The sequence below is a fragment of the Phyllobates terribilis genome, unplaced genomic scaffold, assembly GCF_046119375.1.
Source record: "Phyllobates terribilis strain yellow unplaced genomic scaffold, ASM4611937v1 Scaffold_1__5_contigs__length_1240528914, whole genome shotgun sequence".
NCBI classification, from domain to species: domain Eukaryota; kingdom Metazoa; phylum Chordata; class Amphibia; order Anura; family Dendrobatidae; genus Phyllobates; species Phyllobates terribilis.
This window is the reverse complement of record NW_027362761.1, coordinates 241147449-241173521: the sequence shown is the minus strand read 5'-3', so window position 1 is coordinate 241173521 and position 26073 is coordinate 241147449. Positions and strand designations below refer to the sequence as shown.

At 44.3% G+C, this 26073-nt stretch overlaps 1 protein-coding gene across 1 annotated transcript in view; it reads left to right on the top strand.

The window, feature by feature from the left end:
• Positions 1-26073, top strand: part of LOC141231025 (uncharacterized) — a 71802-nt gene that overhangs the window by 3783 nt on the left and 41946 nt on the right. Inside the window, exons 5-8 of the mRNA XM_073667723.1 lie at positions 2115-2369; positions 3517-3673; positions 4112-4184; positions 5295-5324. Of these exons, the coding sequence (XP_073523824.1) occupies positions 2115-2369; positions 3517-3673; positions 4112-4184; positions 5295-5324 (515 nt within the window). The remainder of the gene's footprint in view (positions 1-2114; positions 2370-3516; positions 3674-4111; positions 4185-5294; positions 5325-26073) is intronic.

The window sequence follows — 26073 nt, the reverse complement described above, 5'->3', positions numbered from 1 at the left end:
GCTGGTCAGTGCTTGTCCGTAAGTAAAATGTCTCATAGTCTACTATCAGATATAGCTGGTTAGTGCTTGGCCATAAGTAAAATGTCTCATAGTCTACTATCAGATATAGCTGGTTAGTGCTTGGCCATAAGTAAAATGTCTCATAGTCTAATATCAGATATAGCTGGTCAGTGCTTGTCCGTAAGTAAAATGTCTCATAGTCTACTATCAGATATAGCTGGTTAGTGCTTGGCCATAAGTAAAATGTCTCATAGTCTACTATCAGATATAGCTGGTTAGTGCTTGGCCATAAGTAAAATGTCTCATAGTCTGCTATCAGATATAGCTGGTTAGTGCTTGGCCATAAGTAAAATGTCTCATAGTCTACTATCAGATATAGCTGGTCAGTGCTTGGTCATAAGTAAAATGTCTCATAGTCTACTATCAGATATAGCTGGTTAGTGCTTGGCCATAAGTAAAATGTCTCATAGTCTACTATCAGATATAGCTGGTTAGTGCTTGGCCATAAGTAAAATGTCTCATAGTCTACTATCAGATACAGCTGGTTAGTGCTTGGCCATAAGTAAAATGTCTCATAGTCTACTATCAGATATAGCTGGTTAGTGCTTGGCCATAAGTAAAATGTCTCATAGTCTACTATCAGATATAGCTGGTTAGTGCTCGGCCATAAGTGAAATGTCTCATAGTCTACTATTAGATATAGCTGGTTAGAGCTTGGCCATAAGTGAAATGTCTCATAGTCTACTATCAGATATAGCTGGTTAGTGCTTGGTCATAAGTAAAATGTCTCATAGTCTAATATCAGATATAGCTGGTCAGTGCTTGGCCATAAGTAAAATGTCTCATAGTCTAATATCAGATATAGCTGGTCAGTGCTTGTCCGTAAGTAAAATGTCTCATAGTCTACTATCAGATATAGCTGGTTAGTGCTTGGCCATAAGTAAAATGTCTCATAGTCTACTATCAGATATAGCTGGTTAGTGCTTGGCCATAAGTAAAATGTCTCATAGTCTGCTATCAGATATAGCTGGTTAGTGCTTGGCCATAAGTAAAATGTCTCATAGTCTACTATCAGATATAGCTGGTTAGTGCTTGGCCATAAGTAAAATGTCTCATAGTCTACTATCAGATATAGCTGGTTAGTGCTTGGCCATAAGTAAAATGTCTCATAGTCTACTATCAGATATAGCTGGTTAGTGCTCGGCCATAAGTGAAATGTCTCATAGTCTACTATCAGATATAGCTGGTTAGTGCTTGGTCATAAGTAAAATGTCTCATAGTCTACTATCAGATATAGCTGGTTAGTGCTTGGCCATAAGTAAAATGTCTCCTAGTCTACTATCAGATATAGCTGGTTAGTGCTCGGCCATAAGTGAAATGTCTCATAGTCTACTATTAGATATAGCTGGTTAGAGCTTGGCCATAAGTGAAATGTCTCATAGTCTACTATCAGATATAGCTGGTCAGTGCTTGGTCATAAGTAAAATGTCTCATAGTCTACTATCAGATATAGCTGGTCAGTGCTTGGTCATAAGTAAAATGTCTCATAGTCTACTATCAGATATAGCTGGTTAGTGCTTGGCCATAAGTAAAATGTCTCATAGTCTACTATCAGATATAGCTGATCAGTGCTTGGCCATAAGTAAAATGTCTCATAGTCTACTATCAGATATAGCTGGTTAGTGCTTGGCCATAAGTAAAATGTCTCATAGTCTACTATCAGATATAGCTGGTCAGTGCTTGGTCATAAGTAAAATGTCTCATAGTCTACTATCAGATATAGCTGGTCAGTGCTTGGTCATAAGTAAAATGTCTCATAGTCTACTATCAGATATAGCTGGTTAGTGCTTGGCCATAAGTAAAATGTCTCATAGTCTACTATCAGATATAGCTGGTCAGTGCTTGGTCATAAGTAAAATGTCTCATAGTCTACTATCAGATATAGCTGGTCAGTGCTTGGTCATAAGTAAAATGTCTCATAGTCTACTATCAGATATAGCTGGTTAGTGCTTGGTCATAAGTAAAATGTCTCATAGTCTACTATCAGATATAGCTGGTTAGTGCTCGGCCATGAATAAATGCCATACTACTAATGTGTTTTGTGTATTTCTCAGGAGCACAGACATCGCAGTGCCAGGAGTAACAGGAACAATGAATGTAATTATGACAGTATATACAGATGATCAATTTACCCAACAAGTTACAGCCGACACATCGCTAACCGTGGAACAAACGGTTTATATTCGAGTAGTGATGCCAGAATTGGACGCAAACCAATTTAACATTAAAGTGATAAGACTATACGCCACCCCAGGTGGGGTTGATCCTACAACTGGGCCGGTATATAGTCTAACAAGTGGATCAGATGGGTAAGCTTCCCGTGCTTTCTAAGCTCTGCTTGTCTTTAAGATGAGGCACAAAAACTTCTCAGTCATTCTCACTGCTATAATGTAGAAATAAAAAGTTAAGATTAAAGGGAACATGGCAGGTCCCCCATGTCCTCCAACCCACCAGTCTTTCTGTATTTATTGCTAAATTCCCTGCCTAACCAGCCCTTTATACTGTTAGTCACCAAAACACATGTTGAAAAAAAGTATCTATAAGCTCCCTTTTTCTTATGAAAATGAGTCCTTTGATTAGTCGATGGGGCATTAGTTTCACCAGAATAGTTGTCCCTCTTTGCATATTATCACGCCCATGTGGGGCCTATATATACATATATATAGCACTTACTGAAGACATTAATGGCACAGGGACTGTTGTATATGTATTTTTACTGATGTTTATGTTTAGATTTCCCATTACATTTTGCTCACATAACAGAAACTTAGATTTCGCATGGATCCAGAAAATGAGACAACATAACGGGGGGTTTACTTCAGTCCACATTACTTAAAGGGAATCGGTCACCAGGTTTTTGCTTCCTAATCTGAGAGCAGCATAATGTAGGGACAGATATCCTAATATGTCACTTACTGGACTACTTAGTATAGTTTTTATAAAACCACAGTTTTATCAGCAGGAGATTATTATAAGATGACAAATAAACCTGCTGTCCAGCCATGCCGTCATCACTGATTGGCAGCTTTCTGCCTATGCAGTGTACACAGAAAGCTGTCAGTCAGTGGTGGGGTGGGGTTATACAGAGCTCAGCATTCAGAGAACTGTTAGATCTGCTTCAGAGAAATCAATCAAAACTGCAACAACCAATAAAGTAAGTGGAACATCAAGGTCTCTGCCCTTACATAATCTGGCTCTCAGATGGGGTAGAAAAACCTGGTGACAGATTCCCTTTAATATGGGAGCATAATATTTTTGCATTGTGATATAGCATCTTCATCATAAAATAAAAAATAATCTCTTCCATCACTTAAAGATACTTAACTCCCAATAATATAACCCTACACTGACACAGAGGCCATTGTACAGGGCTAATGAGCAGCACTCAACAAACATGAGTGACGCCAGTATGAGTAGGGACTCTGTGATTCTTACATCTACTTCCATTATGTTTAGGTGCCCGGACCCTCAATATGGTGTTGGCCTCATTTCTGTCCTTAATAATGGTAATGGCACTGAAGCAAGATTCGCAATGAAAGTCTTCAAGATCAGTAATAATGACTATGTACAGCTGTACGCCGATGTCACGATCTGCAACTCGACCTGCATAGTGGTAAGAACGTTTCATCCATTATTCCTGAATCCTAAGCTCTGATACAGTAAAGCCAAAAGTAAGAGATAAAAGAATAGAGGAGTGCTGTTATTTCATAGATAACTCTAAATGTCTCCTATATTACTGATAGGTCACGTGCACACGGTCAGTATTTGGTCAGTATTACATCAGTATTTGTAAAGCAAAACCAGGAGTGGAACAATCAGAGGAAAAGTATAATAGAAACTCGTCACCACTTCTGTATTTTTTACATAATCCTGGTTTTGGCTTACAAATACTGAGGTCCAAACCTCACTAAATGCTCATTGTGTGCACGTGGCCTTAGTTTACTGCTTCAGTAAAAATCAGTTGTGACTGTACAACAACATGTGATTGATCCCTTACATTCCTCTTTTCAAAAATTCTCAATTAAACAATGTTCTTTTCTACATTGCGCAGAACTGCAATCAAAAAAGTGGTAAATCATCAACACCAGATAATGTGGCAACTTTAAGCGTGGAGCTAATTGCTGGTAAGTAAAATCTCCAGATTTTACTGCTATAATATGTGCTGGAACAATGGGTCAGAATCATTAACCCTGGTGGTGTGCACGTCAGGCTTAAAGGGAACTATTGTGACTCACAGGTCTTATATGTAGAATGCAGCAGAGCTGAGAACGCTAGATCCGCCCACACCAGGCTCTCTATGTACATTGTCTATTCACAGTGAGCTGCTTATCACAGGAGGGGGCGGAGTCTGACAACTTGGCACCAGGGAGCTAATCTGTGCAGTGATAATGTACTGGTGATAAAACAATCACTCTATGGAATAAATGCACACAGCCTAATAAGTGAGACATAGCTGAAATCAGTGCCTCAGCCACTACCTCATGCTGCCTCAGTCATGTCCTGTCCTGCACATCTTCCACCCATTATAAAGAAGATGACCTGGACTGACATGAAAATACTAAAAGTCACAAAATTTCAACTCATCTTCCAAGTTGCACAAAAACTTTGCAATACTTTTAGGTGTATTAGTGAACTGTCAATAACACCTTATTGAATTGGGGCCATGGTGCATTAAAGTGTGCTGAATCATTGTATTGCAGTATCAGACTAGACTTTATTAGGCCAACCAGAGCTTAGGTTTATAAGCACCTATCCTCCATACAGAATATTACCTGTTATCAATGACCTCTAATAGGTAACTTGTGAATCCACCCAAGAGAAAAAGACTTTAGTGTCAGTGATTGACTTAAACCGATCCTAAATAGGGATATTATCTGCTGATCATTTGGGTCTAGATGCACTCAGTTATGTTCCCACTAATGTGTGATGGCCCAGGGCCAATAATAAATCTTTTATTTCTCTCTCTCTCTATATATATATATATATAAATAAGAGATTTATAAGAAATAAGAGACTTCCAATTGGCCATGCACCCTGACATGACAAAATAGTGGAAACATACTGTAACTATATATATCCAATATATACAGTGTATGGACACATTATTTTGTTTCGTTTTCTTATTGCTTAGCTTCATTTGTGTCAGTTGTCCCGTTAGTTTTTTCTTTGTTTAATGTTGGATCAGTTTGTGATGAATGTATCTTGATTAACCTTGTTCTATTTCCTTTTTACAGACAGCAATCCTCTTTCTGGAGCCACGAGCTGTAAGTCTTTATTTATATCTGATGTGATTTTTCAGGATCATATATAAAATTTTACTTTATAGATTTTTATACATTTATAATGAAACCTTAAGCTTTAATTCTGTTTTCTTATCTGTTAATTTATAAATTACTTTAATATTTCTGAATCACATAAAAAAGTTTATATATACTGTACATCACAGACCAAAAGTTTGGACACACCCTCTCATTTAAAGATTTTTCTGTAATTTCATGACTTTGAAAAGTGTACATTCACACTGAAGGCATCAAAACTATGAATTAACACATGTGGAATTATATACTTAACAAAAAAGTGTAAAACAACTGAAAATATGTCTGATATTCTAGGTTCTTCAAAGTAGCCACCTTTTGCTTTGATGACTGCTTTGCACACTCTTGGCATTCTCTTGAACTTTTGGTCTGTACTGAATATATATATATATATATATATATGTATATATACATATATATATATATATTTATTATTATTATTTACATTAATGCTTAGAAGTTGAGGAGAAGAGTACATACTGTATGTAATCCCCAAGGCTGTTTTAACTGTACAATAGATTCTTCCTCTCATATTCTATAATCCAGTGTGTTTCTAAATTAGGATTACACGCGATGACAAAAGAGGTTTTAGTTATTGGCTGGCTTGTTTTATCCATATTAGATTTACTTCAAATTATTTTTTAAAAGCATTATTTTTTTTTACTTATTTTGAAATTGGATTATTTCTCCAGATATATTTTTATGTTGTTTTTTACTTTTTTTTTATAAATGCCTATGAGAATAAAATGAAAAGAAAACACACCTAAAGTTTGCTGCTCTTCAGAAACGTAAAACAAAAACCTACACAACTAACTTTAAAAACACACTGTAGCGTATTCCTATAAAGTTATTATTATTATTATTATTATTTCATTCTTACTGACTTAGTCAGTATTTCTTGCAAAAAAATTGTTTTGTAAACATTTTTGCAGCTATTGCCCTTTCTACAAATTTGGGAATTTGTTGGTCATTTTAGAAGTAAGCAGATACTACATAGATACTACAGATACTACATAGCCATGGATACTAACAAAACTGCTCTGTATGTTTTCCTGTAGGTTCCTCCATGTCATGGACCTTGGTATCACTCATCTCACTGCTTATTGCCAAGTTTATGTAAAGAATTCCCTTTCGCATCTCTAAAGTCGGAAAACAGGAGAAATCTGCTTTGTCAAATGGATAGCTAAAGATTTTGTGCACTTTCCTTAGTTTTCATTCTTTAATTTTCCTAAATTATTAAACAGTCCAAAAATAAGGCACAAATAAGAACTGTCTAAGTAACAGAATATGGAATCAAATGCATCTAAGTTCACAGAAAGAGGCCATAATTACTACAGATACATCCACCGATTCCCAGCAGCAAACAGACACTACATTAGTTTATGGAGGTGGTAGATGTGGAATATACCGATGAACAGATGAGGCCAGTTGGGTATTTTGGCCAAAATATTAAATAACACCTCATGTTCATCATTTCACGGGATGCAGTTAGGCTTTGTGATTCTGGTGGAGGAAGGTGTTACAGTACTCTGTGAAGAACACATGGAAGGTGCTAGTCAGCTTCTTAGATCTAACCAGGGGCGTAAATACGATAGGTGAAGAGGTTGAAATAGCACCTGGATCCTGGAGCCTCTTTTCATGACCCATATGAAAAGACCAATACTATTAAAGACTATTAAACATTTGCAATCATTGAGGTCCAAGTTGGAGCATTTCCATTGGGTCCATTGAGCTTCAAGTAACGCCACTGGATCTAACAGTATGTGCATCACTAATAGACTGTAAGCTGACATGGAGCACTAAAAGATACCATGTTCCCTATAAAACCACCCCACCCCCATCATTAATGAGAACTGTGTGAGAGGCTTTTCAGTATATTGCACCTAAGCACCCGGCCCCATATAGCATTATTACTTATTGCCTCATATCATCTATTATTAATGGACTATGTAAACTTTTGGCTTTAAGCTACTTGGACTGGGAACTATCTTATAGCATTTGACTAATATTAAGCACTTTTGCCCTCTGAGCTCTTTTTGTACCATTACAATATCTCCTGTAAAACACTTTGCGCACCTTGATCTGTAAAAAATATAAATACAGCATATATATGTATGTATATATTTATGTTTTTATCTTATTAACCAATGTAAAGCTTTCTAGCATATAATAAATATCACTGCAATAATATAGTTTGTCTTTTTATTCAGTATAAATTTGTTTTTTATATTTAAGAATGTTAAAGTTTTGTTCAATATGAAGCAAATAAAATATTTCAGTTAGAGATGACTATTTGATCCTTAGGGCATTACTAATGACTGATGGCCAAAAGTGGCTCACAATTTGTCAATCAGATGAATTGTTTCCTGGTTCAGGACACGTTTGCAATATAAATCTATGGTGTTTTGAAATTAGCACTGCCAGCCAATATGAGGTACTACTACTACAAACAGAGGTGTTCATAGAAATTGCAAGGGCCCATATCAAAAGTCCTTATTGGGCCCCCCAAAAAATAAAGAAGTAAAGCAATAAGAAATTACAGTGAGTTCACATAAGATCATATTGCTCAAATTTGCAGCCCTTATGAATTAATTGTGCTCTTGTTGGAGCTGCTTTGTGTTCCCACGTACTAAGATACCCCTTTTCTGGTTCCCATAAAATATGGTGCCAACAAAAGTGCCCCCCAAACACAGTATGATACTCCCACAGTGAATTCCACCACAGTACCCTCTATACGCACAGTATAATAATCCCACAGTACCCTAGCAAAGTATGATACCTCTTCAGTGACCTCTACATAGTATGAAGCCCCCACAGTGACCCCAACATAATATAGTTGCACTCACAGTCCCTTACATAAAATATGATGTCCTCGACACAGTCTGTCCACATATTATAAGGCCCCCACAGCCTTCCACAAAATATGATGGCCTACACATAGCCCCGCATACAGTATAATGGCCCTCCATACATACTGTATAATAGCCTTAAAAACAGTATAATGGCCCCGATAAAGTATGATGCCAAAAAAGTGTCCCCCAAACATACTATGATACCCAAGGCATGATTTCCTCCACAGTATACTCCAGACACAGAATGATAGTTTCGGGACAGGCATCTAACACAGTATGAGGCTCCCATATCCCTCCACACACTATGAAGGCTCCCACAAATCACTTCACACAGCATAATGGCCTGCACACATTTTAATTGCCCCCACACAGTATAATATCTCCCTACACAGTATAATGGCCCCACACACAGCATAGTGGCCCCTACATAGCCCCCCTATACCATATAAAGGCCCACATATAGTCCTCCAACAGTATAATGGCCCCCACATAACCCTCCAAACAGTATAATGGCTCCCATACAGCCCTCCAAACAGCATAATAGTCCCTAAACAGCATGATACCCCCAATGAGTACAATGTACTCATTGATTTAAAATAAAAAAACTACTGACCTCTTCCCGATCCCTTTCTGCTCTGGTCTCTGTAGTGTGGGTTCTGAAGCTCTGCACAGAGGGTGCAATGTAGTGATGTCATCACTCTCGCTCAGCTGGGACGTCAATTTTTGATGTGAAAGCTACCAGATAATGAATTATCGGTCAAAACTCTTGCAGATTGGTTAGATTAAAATATTTTGATGGCTTGCAAAATACAACAACTAAAAACAAATTTGGTAGATAGAGCTATAGTGGTTTATTTTTCTTAGGATGGGTTATAACTAGTGATGGGGGAACCCATGACTGTTCGGGTTCGGCTAATTAAGCTGAACACCGAATAGTTTATTAAAAGTTTGGGTTTGGGTACCAGAACAGTACCCGAACCCGAACACAGACCCCATTTATGTGAATGGGAGAGCCAAATATACCTGGTTTCCCGCCCTGTCATTTGCGTGACAGCACATGAAACACAGGCTCTGATCAGCGGAAATAGCATTACGGCGGTCAGAGTGCTGTGGCATCATGCTGACAGGTGTCACAGCTGTAACAGTGACCCAAGGTAAATAGCTTACCGCGGGTCATAGGCACGGGCTGATGGTACTACTACCACCATCAGCCGGAGCCCTACTGCCATAGGAAACAGTGAGCGCAGGCGCCGCTGGATGGGAGCAGTAGTCTCTCACTAGCGGTTCCGGTGCTGAAAGTAAAAAAAAAATGTTAAAATTAATTTAAAAAATATTCAAATAAAAGTAAAACAAATTATACTCACCTACACCTTGCCCACAATGTTCTCCGCCCCTGCAAAAAAATAGAAAAAAACACCATATACTCATCTTACAGCTAATCCCCAAAGCCTATGCTCACCTGTAATAAAGGTAAAATAATAAAGCAACCTCATCCTCACCTGTCCGCCGCAGTCCAAATAGCAAGGGTCCCACGATGATCCCATGAATAGAACGGCCACATTGTAAAATGTGACCTATCTGTTCAGCAGCTGGCAATACATTGACGCTCAGTGTCGGCAAATGAGGTCAGCGCATGCGCGGTGAGTATTTTCCCACGCTTGCGCATTAACGCAGATCAGCTCCTTGACGGCACTGCGAGTCACTGAGGAGCACAAGTGTCTATGCAGGATGGCAGGCTGGATGATCACGTCCAGCTACAATCCAGCCTGTCATCCAGATGTAGCAAAGCTGAACACATCGTGGGACACATGGATGTTCCTCACGTCGGAAAGGTAAGGATGAGGTTGCTTTGTTATTTTACTTTCATTGCAGGTGACAATGGCTTCAACTTTTGCATTATGGTAAGTATGTTTTAATTTAGAACATTAAAAGGTGTCTGCCTTTATTTCAAATAAAGTATTTTATTCTGGGTGTGGGTTTCTTTATTTTACATTTCACTTACACTATGTGGTTAGTAATGGGGGCTTCTTATTGACACCTCTCCATTACAAACCTGGACTTGATGTGAGCTGGCATTATAAGCTGACATCAACCCCACTGTCACCGCTACAGGGCAGTGGGCAGAGTGAGGCTAAGTGCCAGAATTGGCGCATCCTATGGATGCGCCATTTCTCGGGTGGCTGAGGGCTGCTGTTTCTAGCCTCGGAGGGGGCCAATATTCATGGCCCCTTCCTAGGCTATTAATATCGGTCCCAGTTATCTGCATAGCCTTTGCTAGGTGTTAAAATAGGGGGACCCCATGTAAAAAATTTTTTGGGGTCTAACATTTTAATAGCCAGTAAAGGCTAAGTATTCAGCTGCGGGCTGATATTAGTAACATGTGAAGCTCCATGGGTATTACCCCCTTCTCAGGCTAAAAACATCCACCCCAGCTGTCCGCTTTCCCTCTCCTGGTTAATAAAATTACGGGGCACCCCACGTCATTTTTTATCCAGAAATGTAATCATTTATTAATAAATGACATGAACAGTAAGGTACACACGCAAAGCGTGGATTATATATCTCACATATTTATTAGTGGTGAAGGAACGTGCTCACCACTACTCGGAACTCGCCCGAGCATCACGGTGCTTGACAAGCTCGGCGCTTCTTGAGTATTTCTGGGTTGCTTGGGTGGGAGCTTGGATCCCCGCCATGCATGTTTGGCGCTCTTTTGAGCGCCAATGAACATGCAGGTATTGCTTGCCACGCGCTGTAATGCCGTAGCCATGTTGTTTGTGGGCATTACAGTGATTGGCTGGCTGCACAGTGTCATCAGGTCTGTATAAGACCTGGTGCAGCTATGCTCGTCACAGTCTACCCCAGAAACAGGCAGAGTAGGGAGAGCTGCTGCTGAGTCAGTGTAATGCACACGCCCGGGCTGAGCGGCGTGTGCGTGTGATTCCACTGGAACGTGCCGGAGAGTGAATGCCTGGAGGGGCGTAACTAGGTATTCACCCGATCTGACCAGGGTCGCACGACGGCATACGACACCAGTGCACCAAGGAAGAACCGAGCAGAGGGACCAGGTGCTACTCCAGGACAGACCCCGGACACGGCTGTTGACCCACACAGGGGAATACAGGAACAGACAGGTTAGGCTGGCACACAGACTGGTGGGTATAGGCAGGCACGACTGGTATGCAGGCAGGCGGGTATGCAGGCAGGGGGGTACAGGCAAGCACGGCTAGAGTGCAGACAGGGAGGCACTAGCAGGTTGGAACACAGGCGGGATAGGACCCAGTACACACTGGGACTCAGGAACAGAACCACAGATGTGGCGGACAAACACAGCAGAGTGAGGCTGCCCAGAGAGGTGAGCGAGAGCAGGGCAAGACGAGACCGCCTCGAGCGGTGAGCGAGAGTAGAGCAGGACGAGGCCACCTGGAGCGGTGAGCAAGAGTAGAGCAGGACGAGGCCGCCTGGAGCGGTGTGCAAGAGTAGAGCAGGACAAGGCCGTCTGGAGCGGTGAGCAAGAGTAGAGCAGGACGAGGCCGCCTGGAGCGGTGTGCAAGAGTAGAGCAGGACAAGGCCGCCTGGAGCGGTGAGCAAGAGTAGAGCAGGACAAGGCCACCTGGAGCGGTGAGCAAAGGGTCAGAGCTGAGAGAGACTGACGGAGCAGTGAGCAAGGAGTCAGAGCAGAGCGAGACTGCCAGGGCAGTGAGCAAAGGAGTCAGAGCAGAGCGAGACTGCCGGAGCAGTGAGCAAAGGGTCAGAGCGGAGCGAGACTGCCGGAGCAGTGAGCAAAGGGTCAGAGCGGAGCGAGACTGCTGGAGCAGTGAGCAAGGAGTCAGAGCACAGCGAGACTGCCGGGGCAGTGAGCAAAGGAGTCAGAGCAGAGCGAGACTGCCGGAGCAGTGAGCAAAGGGTCAGAGCGGAGCGAGACTGCCGGAGCAGTGAGCAAAGGGTCAGAGCGGAGCGAGACTGCTGGAGCAGTGAGCAAGGAGTCAGAGCACAGCGAGACTGCCGGGGCAGTGAGCAAAGGAGTCAGAGCAGAGCGAGACTGCCGGAGCAGTGAGCAAAGGGTCAGAGCGGAGCGAGACTGCCGGAGCAGTGAGCAAAGGGTCAGAGCGGAGCGAGACTGCTGGAGCAGTGAGCAAGGAGTCAGAGCACAGCGAGACTGCCGGGGCAGTGAGCAAAGGAGTCAGAGCAGAGCGAGACTGCCGGAGCAGTGAGCAAAGGGTCAGAGCGGAGCGAGACTGCTGGAGCAGTGAGCAAGGAGTCAGAGCACAGCGAGACTGCCGGGGCAGTGAGCAAAGGAGTCAGAGCAGAGCGAGACTGCCAGAGCAGTGAGCAAAGGGTCAGAGCGGAGCGAGACTGCCGGAGCAGTGAGCAAAGGGTCAGAGCGGAGCGAGACTGCCGGAGCAGTGAGCAAAGGGTCAGAGCGGAGCGAGACTGCCGGAGCAGTGAGCAAAGGGTCAGAGCGGAGCGAGACTGCGGGAGCAGTGAGCAAAGGGTCAGAGCGGAGCAAGACTGCTGGAGCAGTGAGCAAAGGGTCGGAGCAGGCCAGAACCGCCGGAGCGGTGAGCAAAGGCAGCGCAGGCTAGAACCGCCGGAGCGGTGAGCAAGGCAGAGCAGGCTAGAACCGCCGGAGCGGTGAGCAAGTCAGAGCAGGCTAGAACCGCCGGAGCGGTGAGCAAGGCAGAGCAGGCTAGAACCGCCGGAGCGGTGGGCAAGGTAGAGCAGGCTAGAACCGCTGGAGCGGTGAGCAAGGCAGAGCAGGCTAGAACCGCCGGAGCGGTGAGCAAGGCAGAGCAGCGGGGACAGGGCTCTGTACACACGGAACTGGCAGGAAGGGAAAGGCAGAACCAGATACCCACAGGGTACTTGCAGTGAAGTAGCGAGTGGACCACAAACTCACAAACGGAAGTACAGTGACAACGAGCAGGAGTTAGGTACAAGTTCAGACTCTGCAGAAAAAGGAAAGGTACGGACATAGAGAAACACAGGAAACAGGCTAGAAGAGTAAACAGACAAGAACAGACACAGTAGCAAGTTACAGGAGCGGGTCTAGGTATGCAGCCCCTAGAAGGCGGGAGGAACAGGCTAGGAGCGTGTTCAGACAGGCCTGGAAATACAGCCTCCAGGAAAGGCAGGGAAGCAAACACAGAAAGGGACCTGGCACATTCAGAGTGAAAGAGCACACTGAATGAAACACAATGCTCAGGCAGGGATTCATTGGAGCAGCTGGGTTAAATACCAGGTGACAGACAGCAATAGGCTGAGGACGCACAACGGGTGTGCCCGCAGCAGGTACAAGAAACAGGAAGTGATCGGGCGCCACCCTTAAGCAGCAGAAGCAGAGGCAAGCAGACAGCATAGAGGGAAGCCAGGCTAGCAGACTGGACTGGAGATCAAGTGCGCGCTCTTGCACAGTGGGAGATGGACCACTATGCAAGGACGCCGCCAGGTATGTTACAGTCAGGGAGAGATTTGCTTGTTTATAGTTAGCATAGGTATTCCACAACATATATATATTTATATATATATGTATATATATATATCCATCTGAACTAACAGTACTTCTGAGGACTAATCCAGCTGCATGTAGTCAGTGGTAATAGCAGGGGTTAGGCAGGCAGCTAGTGTATGTGGCAGACTGTAGTGCATATAGTGCAAGAGGATCCATTGCACGTTCAACTTTTGACTGATCTTGCTGTGACAAATACTTGTAGATATAGCACCAGATATCAGGGACCATGGCTAATTTTTTTTGTTTACCTTAATCCTGATTATTTGCTAAAAAAGCAATCCAGAGTATACCATTTTTCTGCTCTATTTGCTTGTTATCACTGCAGAATACAGCTAGATCTTTTCCATATTACCGATATAAAATCCAGAAATTTGAACTGAACGTGGGAAATATTGGCCTCCATTTCCATTTTGTTGCAGTGTGTCGGTGAAGCTATTCTCTGTCAGACGTTTCACAAATAATTGCGTTCCAAAATCAACCATTTCTGGCTTCCATTTCCATTTTGTTGCAGTGTGTCGGTGAAGCTATTCACACAAGGTCGCTGCGAAGAATAATATTAGTCAACTACAGGCCCGCTATTTAAAACCAAGGTTCTCCGTCAGACATATCACATATAACTGCGTTCCAAAATCAGCCATTCCTGGCTCCCATTTAAATTTTGTTGCAGTGTGTCGGTGAAGCTATTTACATGAGGTAGCTGTGAAGAATAATATTAGTAAACTACAGGCCCGCTTTTTAAAACCGAGGTATCAGACGTATCACATATAACTGTGTTCCAAATTCAGCCATTTGTAGTGAACGTGGAAAATATTGTCCTCTATTTATTGTTTGTATCAGTGTTTCAGTGTACACCATTTTACAGCTCCATTTGCTTGTTCGCAGAATACAGTACAGCCAGTTTTTTTAGTTATATTCATATTACTGTATTGTGGAAGCAGAGGAACTTTTTTCAATGATCAGACGCACATGATCCATATGACTGCCGTAATAATACAGAAATTTTGTGGAGCGTGCCAAATATTCCACTCCATTTAAAGTCAGCCACTTGTGTTTTGTTGAACCAATTGACACTTGGTCGCTGACAAATACCATACTATTAGGCGACTGCCTTAAACCATGGCCATCAGACGTTATCCCATATGACTGCCCTAATAATCCAGCAAGTTTTGTGAGCGTGTCAAATATTACACTCCATTTAAAGTATTGCAGTTGTGGGTTCAAACACATTCACAGTTGGCTGCTGACAAATAACATATCTGTGAAAAATGTTGTCCGAGTATTATGCCACTTTTAGCGACTGACAAAAAAAAACATACATAAAACAAGCTAAAATGGAAATAAGAAACATTCTTTCCAGGGTAATGACTTGTATATAAGGCCAAAGAAATAAAAAAAAATAAACTTATGGACTGTGGAAGACCTTTATGCGACTAGAATGAACATTCATCTGTAGCTGATGATAATACCACCTAGCAGCACAAGTCCCTATTGTAAATGCATCTAACAGCGTTATTGATAGGGCATAGAATTGATTTGGGCAGCACCAGCGGCACGCAGTATAAGGCAATAATACTTGGCTGGATCGGTGTAATACGCTATCCATACTGTGATACCTCACCCATAAAAGAATTTCATATAAGACAGTTAATATTCTAGAATATAGAATCTATTTGAATTGTCCTTCCCATTATTAAGGAGTGTGTCTCCTATACTGTTATTGCATATGCAGCAATTTCAAGGGCTACCAAAAATTAGGACGAACTCCAATACACATTTGAAGAGATGTTAAAAATAAATAAATAAATAAAAACACAGTAGGATCTTTCTTTAGTATTAAAACCAGACTCGCCAATGTAACCTCAATGTAATCACATGGTTCAGCTCCTGACCCTCCTCCTCGTGTTCGGCCTCCGAAATGACCACCTCAGACACAAGCTGGAAGCACCACAGTACTGCCTTGGTCAAGCTGCAACAGGCTGTGCTGAAGATGATATCCTTAGGTGACAAACCACCCACCACTGCAGAGTTGTTGAAAGCTGTAACACAGCAGCCTGATTTATGTCTCTCACCGCTGAACATACAGCCAGGGATGATCGTGTGTGACAATGGCCAGAACCTGGTGGCGGAGAAATGACAGCCGGAGTAGATACGGTTTCCCTCTATGCCAGTCCTTTCACCGAGCTAAAGAATATGGCTGTGATGAAATACAATTCTCACTAAGAAGCAGTGTCAGACTGAAGAACATTGGGCCCACCAAAGGATTTGATTCTGAGGGTCCACCTTTCTCCCCCGCTCAAGAGCCCCATAGCAGCTGCATAGTTTGCGCTATCTTGAACTCTCCTCATGGAGAAGCCAGGGTCCACCTGAGGAGACTCCGGTTCTCTGGTGGGCCCGTCCAACCCTGGCTAAGAAAAATGTGTAGGAAGGTTCCCGGACACTCTATGCTGCTTTTTTACTGTGGACTGGCTCCAGCAATCTATAAGATTGAAATCTATAAGATCCCTTCACTGGCTCCCCATTGGCCAGAGACTTCAGATCAAACCATAACCATGACATGCAAAGCCATCCACAACCTGTCTCCTCCATATATCTGTGACCTAGTCTCCTGGTACATACCTGCATGCAACCTCCGATCCTCACAAGATCTCCTTCTCTACTCCAGTCTTATCTCCTTTTCCCACAATAGCATACAAGATTTTTCCTGTGCATCCCTTCTTTAACTCTTGAACTCTGTACCCCAACATATCAGACACTCGCCTACTGTTGAAACCTTTAAAAGGAAGCTGAAGACCCACCTCTTCTGACAAGCCTACAACCTGCAGTAACCCTCGCTCCACCATACCGCTGCATGCCCAGCTATATCCTCACCTATTGTATCCTCACCCATCCCTTACAGACTGTTTGTGCGCCCTCACGGGCAGGGTCCTCTCTGATATTGTACCAGTCAGTGACCTCTTTTCACATGTAAAGTGCAATGGAATAAAATATGCTTTAATAATAAATAATAATAATTATACTACTTGTACTCTGGGTCAATTAATGGCACTTTCTTGGCGACTGCCCTAAATTGTTGTGTTTTGGCAGATTTTGGTCCCGTTTGAAGGTGTTGTGTATGCGTTTGGTTTTGTCACCCATTGAATCCAATGGCATCTAGCAATGTTTGCCGAATATTTGACAATTACATTGGCGAATATTGCAAAAACGGTGATTGTAATCCGAAACGAATATTGAAATATTCTCTCGTCTCTAATCAGAAACACCCTTAAAAAATTATGTGGGTGTTGCATCACGGTCACCCTGGTGATATGGTGATGGAGGATGAGAAGGAGGAGGGCAACATAAAATAGAACAATTTCTGAAGTGTATACCCATGTCTGGGTGTGAAGGTTTGCATGGGAATAGATCACCAAAAAAATAACCACTGGATTTGAGTTTATGTTTGATGATGTCACCTGGTGGTGTTGAGAAGTCTGGCATAATCTAGTCCTTGTTCATTTTTATGAGTCAGCCTTTCAGCATTTTCAGTTGACAGGCAGATGCGCCTATCAGTTTTACAAGTTATAATACCCACGGCGGCACTAAAAACCATCTCTGACAAAATGCTAGCGGCTAGAACCTACAAGTCATAGAGAGACAATTCATGCCATGTGTCCAGCTTGGATACCCAAAAGTTGTAAGGCAAGAAGACAGAGAAGAATCATGGAGGAAACTGGTATGGTCGCCAAGGTAGTCCTTCAGCATCTTCCAAAACTTTTCCCTCCTTGACAGAGTACCCCATGTATCAGTGCCTGGGAGCTGGGAGGGTCTGAGAAAATTGTCTCAGACCTTTGACAGCATTCTCCTGCCTCTGCCGCATGTGGTTTGTGTCTCCCTTGCTTATACTCTGTTACGCTCGTGCCCGGACTGACTGGCGTGAGCGTGATTAGTGATCCCACTGGACCATGAACTGAGGAGTGCCTGGAGGGGCGTAGCTAAGTATCAACCCGGTCCGACCAAGGTCACATGGCGGCTCAGTCGACTCCGTGAACCAGGGAGGAACCGAGCAGAGGGACCAGGTGCTACTCCAGGTCAGACCCCGGTCACAGCTGTTGACCCACACTGGGGAATGCAGGAACAGGCAGGTTAGCTGGTATGCAGACAGGTGGGTACTGGCAGGCACGGCTGGTATGACCGCAGGTGGGTACTTAGCAGGCACGGCTGGTATGCAGACAGGCGGGTGCTGACAGGCACGGCTGGAATGCAGACAGGCAGATACTGGCAGGTATGAAAGCAGGCTGGATAGGGACCAGACTGGGATACAGGAACAGAGCCGCAGGTGCGGTGGACTAGCAGAGCAAAACCGCAGGAGCGGTGTACAAGCAGAGAGGAGCAAAACCACAGGTGCGGTGAACAAGCAGAGTGGAGCGAAACCGCAGATGCGGTAAATAAGCATAGTGGAGCAAAACCGCAGGTGCGGTGAGCAAGGAGAGCAGAGCAAAACCGCAGGTGCGGTGAGCAAGCAGAGCAGAGCAAAACCGCAGGTGCGGTGAACATGCAGAACGGAGCAAAACCGCAGGTGCGGTGAACAAGCAGAGCGGAGCAAAACCGCAGGTGCGGTGAACAAGCAGAGTGGAGCAAAACCGCAGGTGCGGTGAACAAGCAGAGCGGAGCAAAATCGCAGGTGCGATGAACAAGCAGAGCGGAGCAAAACCGCAGGTGCGGTAAACAAGCGGAGCAGAGCGGAACCGCCAGAGCGGTGAACAAGCAGAGCAGAAAAGAACCGCAGGTGCGGTAAACAAGCGGAGCAGAGCGGAACCGCCGGAGTGGTGAACAAGCAGAGCAGAACAGAACCGCAGGTGCGGTAAACAAGCGGAAAGAGCGGAACCGCCGGAGCGGTGAGCAAGCAGAGCAGAACAGAGCAGAAGGTGAAGGCAGACAGGACAGGGCTCTGTTCACATGGAACAGACTGGAAAATATAGGACGATGGTTAGAACACAGGAGGTAGATACGGAGGCAGGAAAAGGGGACAAGCAGAACCTAGATACACACAAGGTACTTACAATGAAGTAGCGAGTGGACACAAAACTCACAAACAGAAGTACAAAGACAATGAGTTGGAGTTAGGTGCAGGTTCAGACACTGCAGGAAAAGGGAAGGTACGGACATAGAGAGAAACAAGTAACGGGCTAGGACACAGACAGGAACTGAACCGGGAACAAGATACAGGAACGAACCTGGGAACTCAGCCCCCCGCGTGGCGGAAACAGACTAGAAGTCAGAGATACAGGTAGCGGTCCTGGGTACTCAGCCCCCAGGGTGGCGGAAACAGACTAAAAGTCAGAGGTACAGGTAGCGGCCCTGGGTACTCAGCCCCCAGGGTGGCAGAACAGACTAGAAACAGAACAGGACCTGGCAACTCAGTTGCAAAAGACAAACTGAGTGAAAGTGTTTCTCAGGCACCTCCTACTGGGTGGAGGGGGTTTAAGTATCCAGTGACTCACAGCAATAGGCTGGGGACGCATTAGGACTGTGCACACAGTAGCTATAAGAAACAAGCAGAAAGCTCCGCCGACGCCCTAAGCAATCAGACAAGAGACATAGACACAGCAGGTACTGGAGCAAAGAGTGCAGCATGGACTGACAGGTAAGATTGCGGTCTTGCATGGTGGCAGGTGGTGCACCATGCAAGCACGCCGCCAGGGATGTTACATACTCGTTGGTTGTCCAATGAACTGTCTGACTGTGACCTCTGCCGCTAGGATTTTTTGTGTTATAATTCTTCAACAAGAGTCTGAACTTAATATTTCCAAAAATGAACTCCTTCAGTTTCCTCCCTCTACTAACCTACCTATACCTGACTTTGCAATTTCCCCTAGGTGGTGCCACCATAACTCCCACTCGACACGCCTGCGGTCTTGGAGTCATATTTAACATACAACTTTCCTTTATTCAACGTGGAAAATCATTCACTCACTCCTGTCATCTGCACCTTAAAAACATCTCCAGAATTCGACCTTTTCTCACCTTTGATACTGCAAAAACTCTTATGGTCAATCTTATTCTCTGCTGCAACTCTCCTCTAATAGGTCTCCCTCTAAACAAACTTTAGCTAGTGTTGAGCGAGCATGCTCGACACTGCTCGATACTCGCCCGAGCATCTCACTACTCGGGATGTTCGGCGAGCACCGAGCATTTTCGGGTTACTCGGGCTGGAGCTCGGGTCTCCACGCTGCATGTTTGGCGCTCTTTACAGAGCCAATGAATGTGCAGGGATTGCCAGCCAGTCACTGTAATGCCGCAGCTATTTTGGTTGTGGGCATTACAGTGATTGGCTGGCCGCACAGCGTCACCTCGAGTATTTAAAACTGGGCGCCGCCATCTTGGATACAGTCGCTCCGGATCAGACAGTGTAAGGAGAGTGCTGCTGAGCTAGGGAGAGATTTATACTGCAAAATAGGTAGTGTAGGGTCTCTAAGCCTGCAAAATCAAACAAACAGTCCTTCTGAGGACTAATATCCATCCCAGATATCAGGCAGGCAGGCTGTATAGGAGACGCAGTGGTTATACCAACAAACACTGCATTACAGTCCTGTGTGCTACCGCTGCTCAAATTGCTAGACTTAGCCCCAGGTCTCAGGGGCCAAGAAAAATCCTTTTTTTTTCACCTAATTCCTCTTTTTTTTTTTCCCCTCAGTCAGACTGTACAAATACCCGTCTCATTGAATATTCAGACACAAATATATCTGTTTAAAAGATTCTGGTGTAGGCCAGAGAACTAGAACTGTGATTTTCCTCTTCCACGGTTCAAATCTGGGTGTAATCCACCTTTTTGCCTTTTTTACATAAAAAAAAACAGTTTGAGTGTCTCGCTGACTGTTCAGACACAAATATATCTGTTTAAAAGATTCTGGTTTAGACCAGAGAACTAGAACTGTGGTTTTCCTCTTCCACGGTTCAAATCTGGGTGTAATCCACCCTTTTGCCTTTTTTACATAAAAAAAAAACAGTTTGAGTGTCTCGCTGACTGTTCAGACACAAATATATCTGTTGAAAAGATTCTGGTGTAGACCAGAGAACTAGAACTGTGGTTTTCCTCTTCCACGGTTAAAATCTGGGTGTAATCCACCCTTTTGCCTTTTTTACATAAAAAAAAAAACAGTTTGAGTGTCTCGCTGACTGTTCAGACACAAATATATCTGTTTAAAAGATTCTGGTTTAGGCCAGAGAACTAGAACTGTGGTTTTCCTCTTCCACGGTTCAAATCTGGGTGTAACCCACCATTTTGACTTTTTTACATAAAAAAAACAGTTACAATGTCTCGCTGACTCTTCAGACACAAATATATCTGTTTAAAAGATTATGGTGTAGGCCAGAGAACTAGAACTGTGGTTTTCCTCTTCCACGGTTCATATTTGGGCGTTATCCACATTTTTGCCTTTTTTACATAAAAAAAACAGTTTGAGTGTCTCGCTGACTGTTCAGACACAAATATATCTGTTTAAAAGATTCTGGTGTAGGCCAGAAAACTAGAACTGTGGTTTTCCTCTTCCACGGTTCTAATCTCATTTTTATTACCCTTTTGCCATTCATAGTGCGAGTGTAAGCTATTTTACTTCACTTACAATGGGCAAGGCGCGTGGCAAGGGACGTGGAACTGGAAGTTCTGGTGATGGTGCGTGCAGAGGACGGGGCCGTGGCCAAGGTGAAAATGTGCCACAACCAACAGCCACATCTTCTCGCTTCCAGTTCTTGACCGAATTACTAGGGAAGCACACAACACCACTATTGCCAACTAATCAGTGTGAACAGGTTATTAATTGGATAGCAGATAATACTTCCTGTCACCTGGGCACCATCTCCTCCGGTCTGTCTTCCACACGGTCAAGTGTTAGTAGCCGTGAGTCTCGACCGCATACTTCTCCTCACCCTGATGCTTCTTCCTCCCACCATGCCGAGTGTCGTCAGACAGCAACTGATCCCATAGTTGGACACTCTGAAGAGCTGTTCACTGGTTCCATATTTGGGCCCCTCGCCTGTTCCGCTTGAAGTGGTGGAAGAGGAGATCCAATGTACGATGGCATATTTGAACAGGCACAGCCACAGGAAGGCGATGCTGGCAATTTGTCACAAGAGGTGGACGATGACGAGACACAATTGCCACGAAGTGAGAAGGAGGACCGTGGTGTGGAAGTGGAAGAGGAGGAGGTGGTGGATGATCTAGTAACTGACCCAACGTGGCAGGAGGACACGCAGAGCGAGGCCAGCAGCACACAGGGGGAGGGAGGCAGAGTACCCCAATAGGCAGGAAGAAGCAGTGAGGTGGCCGCAGACAGAAGGGGGACAACCGTTCCCCGTAAAGCCAACACGAGGGACATTGCCAGTACAACTGGTAGGTCTTCCAGAGTAGGGAATTTTTTTAAAGATTCTGCTGATAACCCCAAAAGGCCATTTTTACCACCTGCCAGGCGAGCATCAGCAGGGGTGACAAAACTAACAGCCTGACCACCTCCAGCATGATCAGGCACATGTCAGCAAAGCACCCGACTTTGTGGGGTGTACCCCAGGGTCAACGACCAGTGTCAGCGGGTGTCACCACTGCTTCTTCCGCTGTTGTACGTGTAAGAGAACCCCCTGTTGTGCGTGCAAGGAAATCCCCTGTCCATACTGCATGCAAAGATGCACCCCCCCCCTCTCAGTCTTCACTTGTTATGGCAGTTTCTCAAGAAACAGCATCAACGTCCACGTCCCACCGCAGCGTTCAATTGTCCATATCCCAGACCTTTGAACGAAAGCGCAAATTCGCAGCCAACGCCCCACAAGCCACAGTCCTAAATTCGCACATTTCACGACTGCTTGTGTTGGAAATGCTGCCTTTTAGGCTGGTGGAGACGGAATCCTTCCGCAACCTTATGGCGTGGCCGTCCCTTGGTACTCGGTCCCCAGCCGACACTATTTTGCCCGGTGTGCCATCCTCGCACTACACAAGCACGTGTCCCAAAACATCTGCCGTGCCCTCAACAACGCAGTTACTGGGAGAGTCCACCTGACAACGGACACATGGACAAGTGCTTGTGGCCAGGGACGGTACATCTCCCTGACGGCATACTGGGTAAACATAGCGGAAGCCGCGACCCAGTCAGACATTGGGACGGAACACATCCTCCCCACACCGAGGATTGCGGGCCCTATGTCAGTCAGAGTTGCCCGCACAGTGTACAGCTCCTGCGCATCATCCTCCTCCTCATTTTCAGCCTCCATCTCAGATATCACCACATCAGTTACAAGCTGGAAGCACTGCAGTACTGCCTCCGCCAAGCGGCAACAGGCTGTGCTGAAACTCATAAGCTTAGGTGAGAAACCTCACACTGCTTGTGAGTTGTGGACAGCTGTGAAAGAGCAGGCAGATCTGTGGCTGAGACCGCTGAACCTACATCCAGGCATGGTCGTGTGTGACAATGGCCGTAACCTGGTGGCGGTTCTGAGGCAAGGCGAGATCACACACGTACCATGCCTGTTAGAACCCTCCTGTTTGTTTTTGTTTCTATCTTGTGATTTGCGGTCACGTGACCATCTTCCTATATATTCCAGCTCCGCCCTTCTGGCCTTGCTGGACTTCAGTGTTGTTTTGACTGTCTCTCTAGCCAGGTGCTTTTGTGCCTATCTATCTCTAGTTTGCTTGGTCCTCTGGACCTCTAGTACTTTTGTCAGTTTATCTTTTGCTCTGCAACAACTTCTGTTAGGAGGTGTCCCATTTTTGTCCCAGTCCTTAGTTCTTTTAGGGACCCCTCCCTTTCTCTATAGGTCTCCGTTCAGACTAGCCGAGGACGAAGGCGGGTCTGTTCACAAGGAACAGGTTGCCCGCTGCAACGTAGGGACTCAGCTTAGTCTTACTGTAGGGACAACTCTCCCCTTCTTTCCCTAGTTTATGTTGCAGATCATAACAGTAAGTCCAGCCAAAACAAAAAAAAAAACTTTTAGGAAAGAAATCCGGGGATCAGTATGGTTTCTGTTCAAGATTGGGCTTAACGCCTGCAGGGATTGTCTCTGGAGGTGTCCGAGCTCCGGCAACACATGAGTAGCTGTTGTGGAGCACATTTTGTCGAACCCAAGGTAGGACTCCCTGATATTTTTTATGGTAAACAACAAGATTTTTTTTCCTTTAAAAATGCTTGTTTATTATATTTTCGATTGAGACCAAGGTCCTCTGGGAATGAATCCCAGCGCATTGGATTTATCATGTCACTTTTGCGCAAGGAACCACAGGGGTGGGCCTTTTCTCTCCAACCTAATGATCCGTGTTTTAGGTCAGTGGAGGATTTTTTTTCTTCTATGGGGCTATTGTATGACGATCCTGATCGAGTCTCATCTGCCGAGACAGAACTGAGGCGTTTGAATCAGGGGTCTGGTGATGTTGAAAATTATTGTACACACTTCAGAAGGTGGTCCTGAGAAGTGAAATGGAATGATTTGGCGTTAAAATGTTTTTTTCCTGCTGGTCTAAGTGAAAGGGTTAATGATCTGCTGATTGCATTTCCTGCACCTGAGACCTTGCAGGAAGCCATGCAATTAGCTATACGTGTGGACAGGAGACTGCGTGCCAGGGTTAATGATGAAAAAATTCCTGCAGTGGCTGTTCCTAGTCCCCAGAGGGTCTGCTCGGACGGCGGAGAACCGATGGAGGTTGGGGCGATGTCACTCCGCACTCAGAAAAGTGACCGCAGGTTTTCCAAGGGATTGTGTTTCTATTGTGGTAAAACTGACCATTTGATTAAGAACTGTGAGCTTCGTTTAAGTAAAGAAAAAAAAGGTCAGTTACGCCAGTATTGCTTGTTTGAGCTCTAAGGGAGTATTTCTTTCAGGGAGTACCTCATTGCAGGAAGATTTGATTGAATTTCAGGTATTTGTGAATTGTGGTTCAACACTTAATGTGATTGATAAGGGGTTTTTGGAAAAACTTAAATTGGAATCCAAACCTTTGTCATCACCTATTTCTGTGATTGCAATTGATAACACTCCTTTGAAATGTATTACTCACAAGGTTGCTGCATTTCCCCTCACTATCAATGGCATTCACCAAGAAAATTTGGATTTGGTAGTATTAAATAATTTACCCTCTCCAGTTGTTTTAGGTTTGCCTTGGTTAAAACTGCACAATCCTTTTCTGGACTGGTCTACTAATGAGATTAAGTCTTGGAGTCCTAAGTGCTATGATAAATGTTGTAATGGTCGCATTGCGGCTGTGGAAAAAGGGGAATTACCTGTACCTATTCAGGATTTTTGGAAGGTTTTTTCAGAGGAGGAGTCGCAAGTTTTACCTCCTCATAGAGACTATGATTGCACCATTGAGTTTGTTCCTGGAGCTACTCTTCCCAAGAGTCGCTTATTTAATCTGACTATCCCTGAAAGAAAGGCCTTGGAGGAATACATACAGTCGAGCTTGGCTGCTGGTCACATTAGACTTTCTAAGTCGCCTGTGGCCGTTGGATTTTTCTTTGTTAAAAAAAAGGACAGTGGTTTACGTCCATGTCTGGACTTTCGTGAAATTAGTAAGATTACTGTACGCAATTCCTACCCATTGCCGTTAATTGCGGACTTGTTTAACCAGTTAGTGGGGGCCAAGTGGTTCTCTAAAATTGATCTCCGGGGGGCATACAATTTGTTACGAATGAAGGAGGGTGATGAATGGAAAACTGCTTTTAACACTCTGGTAGGTCATTTTGAGAATCTGCTGATGCCTTTTGGTCTTACCAATGCACCCGCGTTTTTTCAGAACCTTATTAATGACATCCTGAGACCTTTGATTGGTAAGAATGTGGTTGTGCATTTGGATGACATTCTGATTTATTCACCAGATCTGGAGTCCCATTGGCAGAGCGTATGTGAGGTTTTGCAGTTATTGAGTGATAATTTACTTTTTGCTAAGCTGGAGAAATGTGAGTTCACTGTGCAGAGAATTCGTTTTTTGGGCTACATTATCTCCAGCGAGGGCTTTGAGATGGATCCTGTGAAGGTTCATGCTCTGCAGGAATGGCCTAGGCCTATTGGTTTGAAATCGATACAGAGATTTTTGGGTTTCGCCAATTATTACAGGAAATTCATTAAGAATTTTTCTAAAATTGTTAAGCCGCTGACCGATCTCACCAGGAAAGGTGCGAATACGGTCCAGTGGACTACTGAGGCCATTGAAGCTTTTGTGTATCTCAAGGAGAGGTTCAGATCTGCCCCTATCCTTATGCAGCCTGATGAGACCAAGCCTTTTTTGGTTGAGGTTGATGCTTCTTCGGTGGGGGTCGGTGCAGTTTTGTCTCAGGAGAACAAGGATGGAGTAAATCCCTGTGCTTTTTTTTCGAAAAAA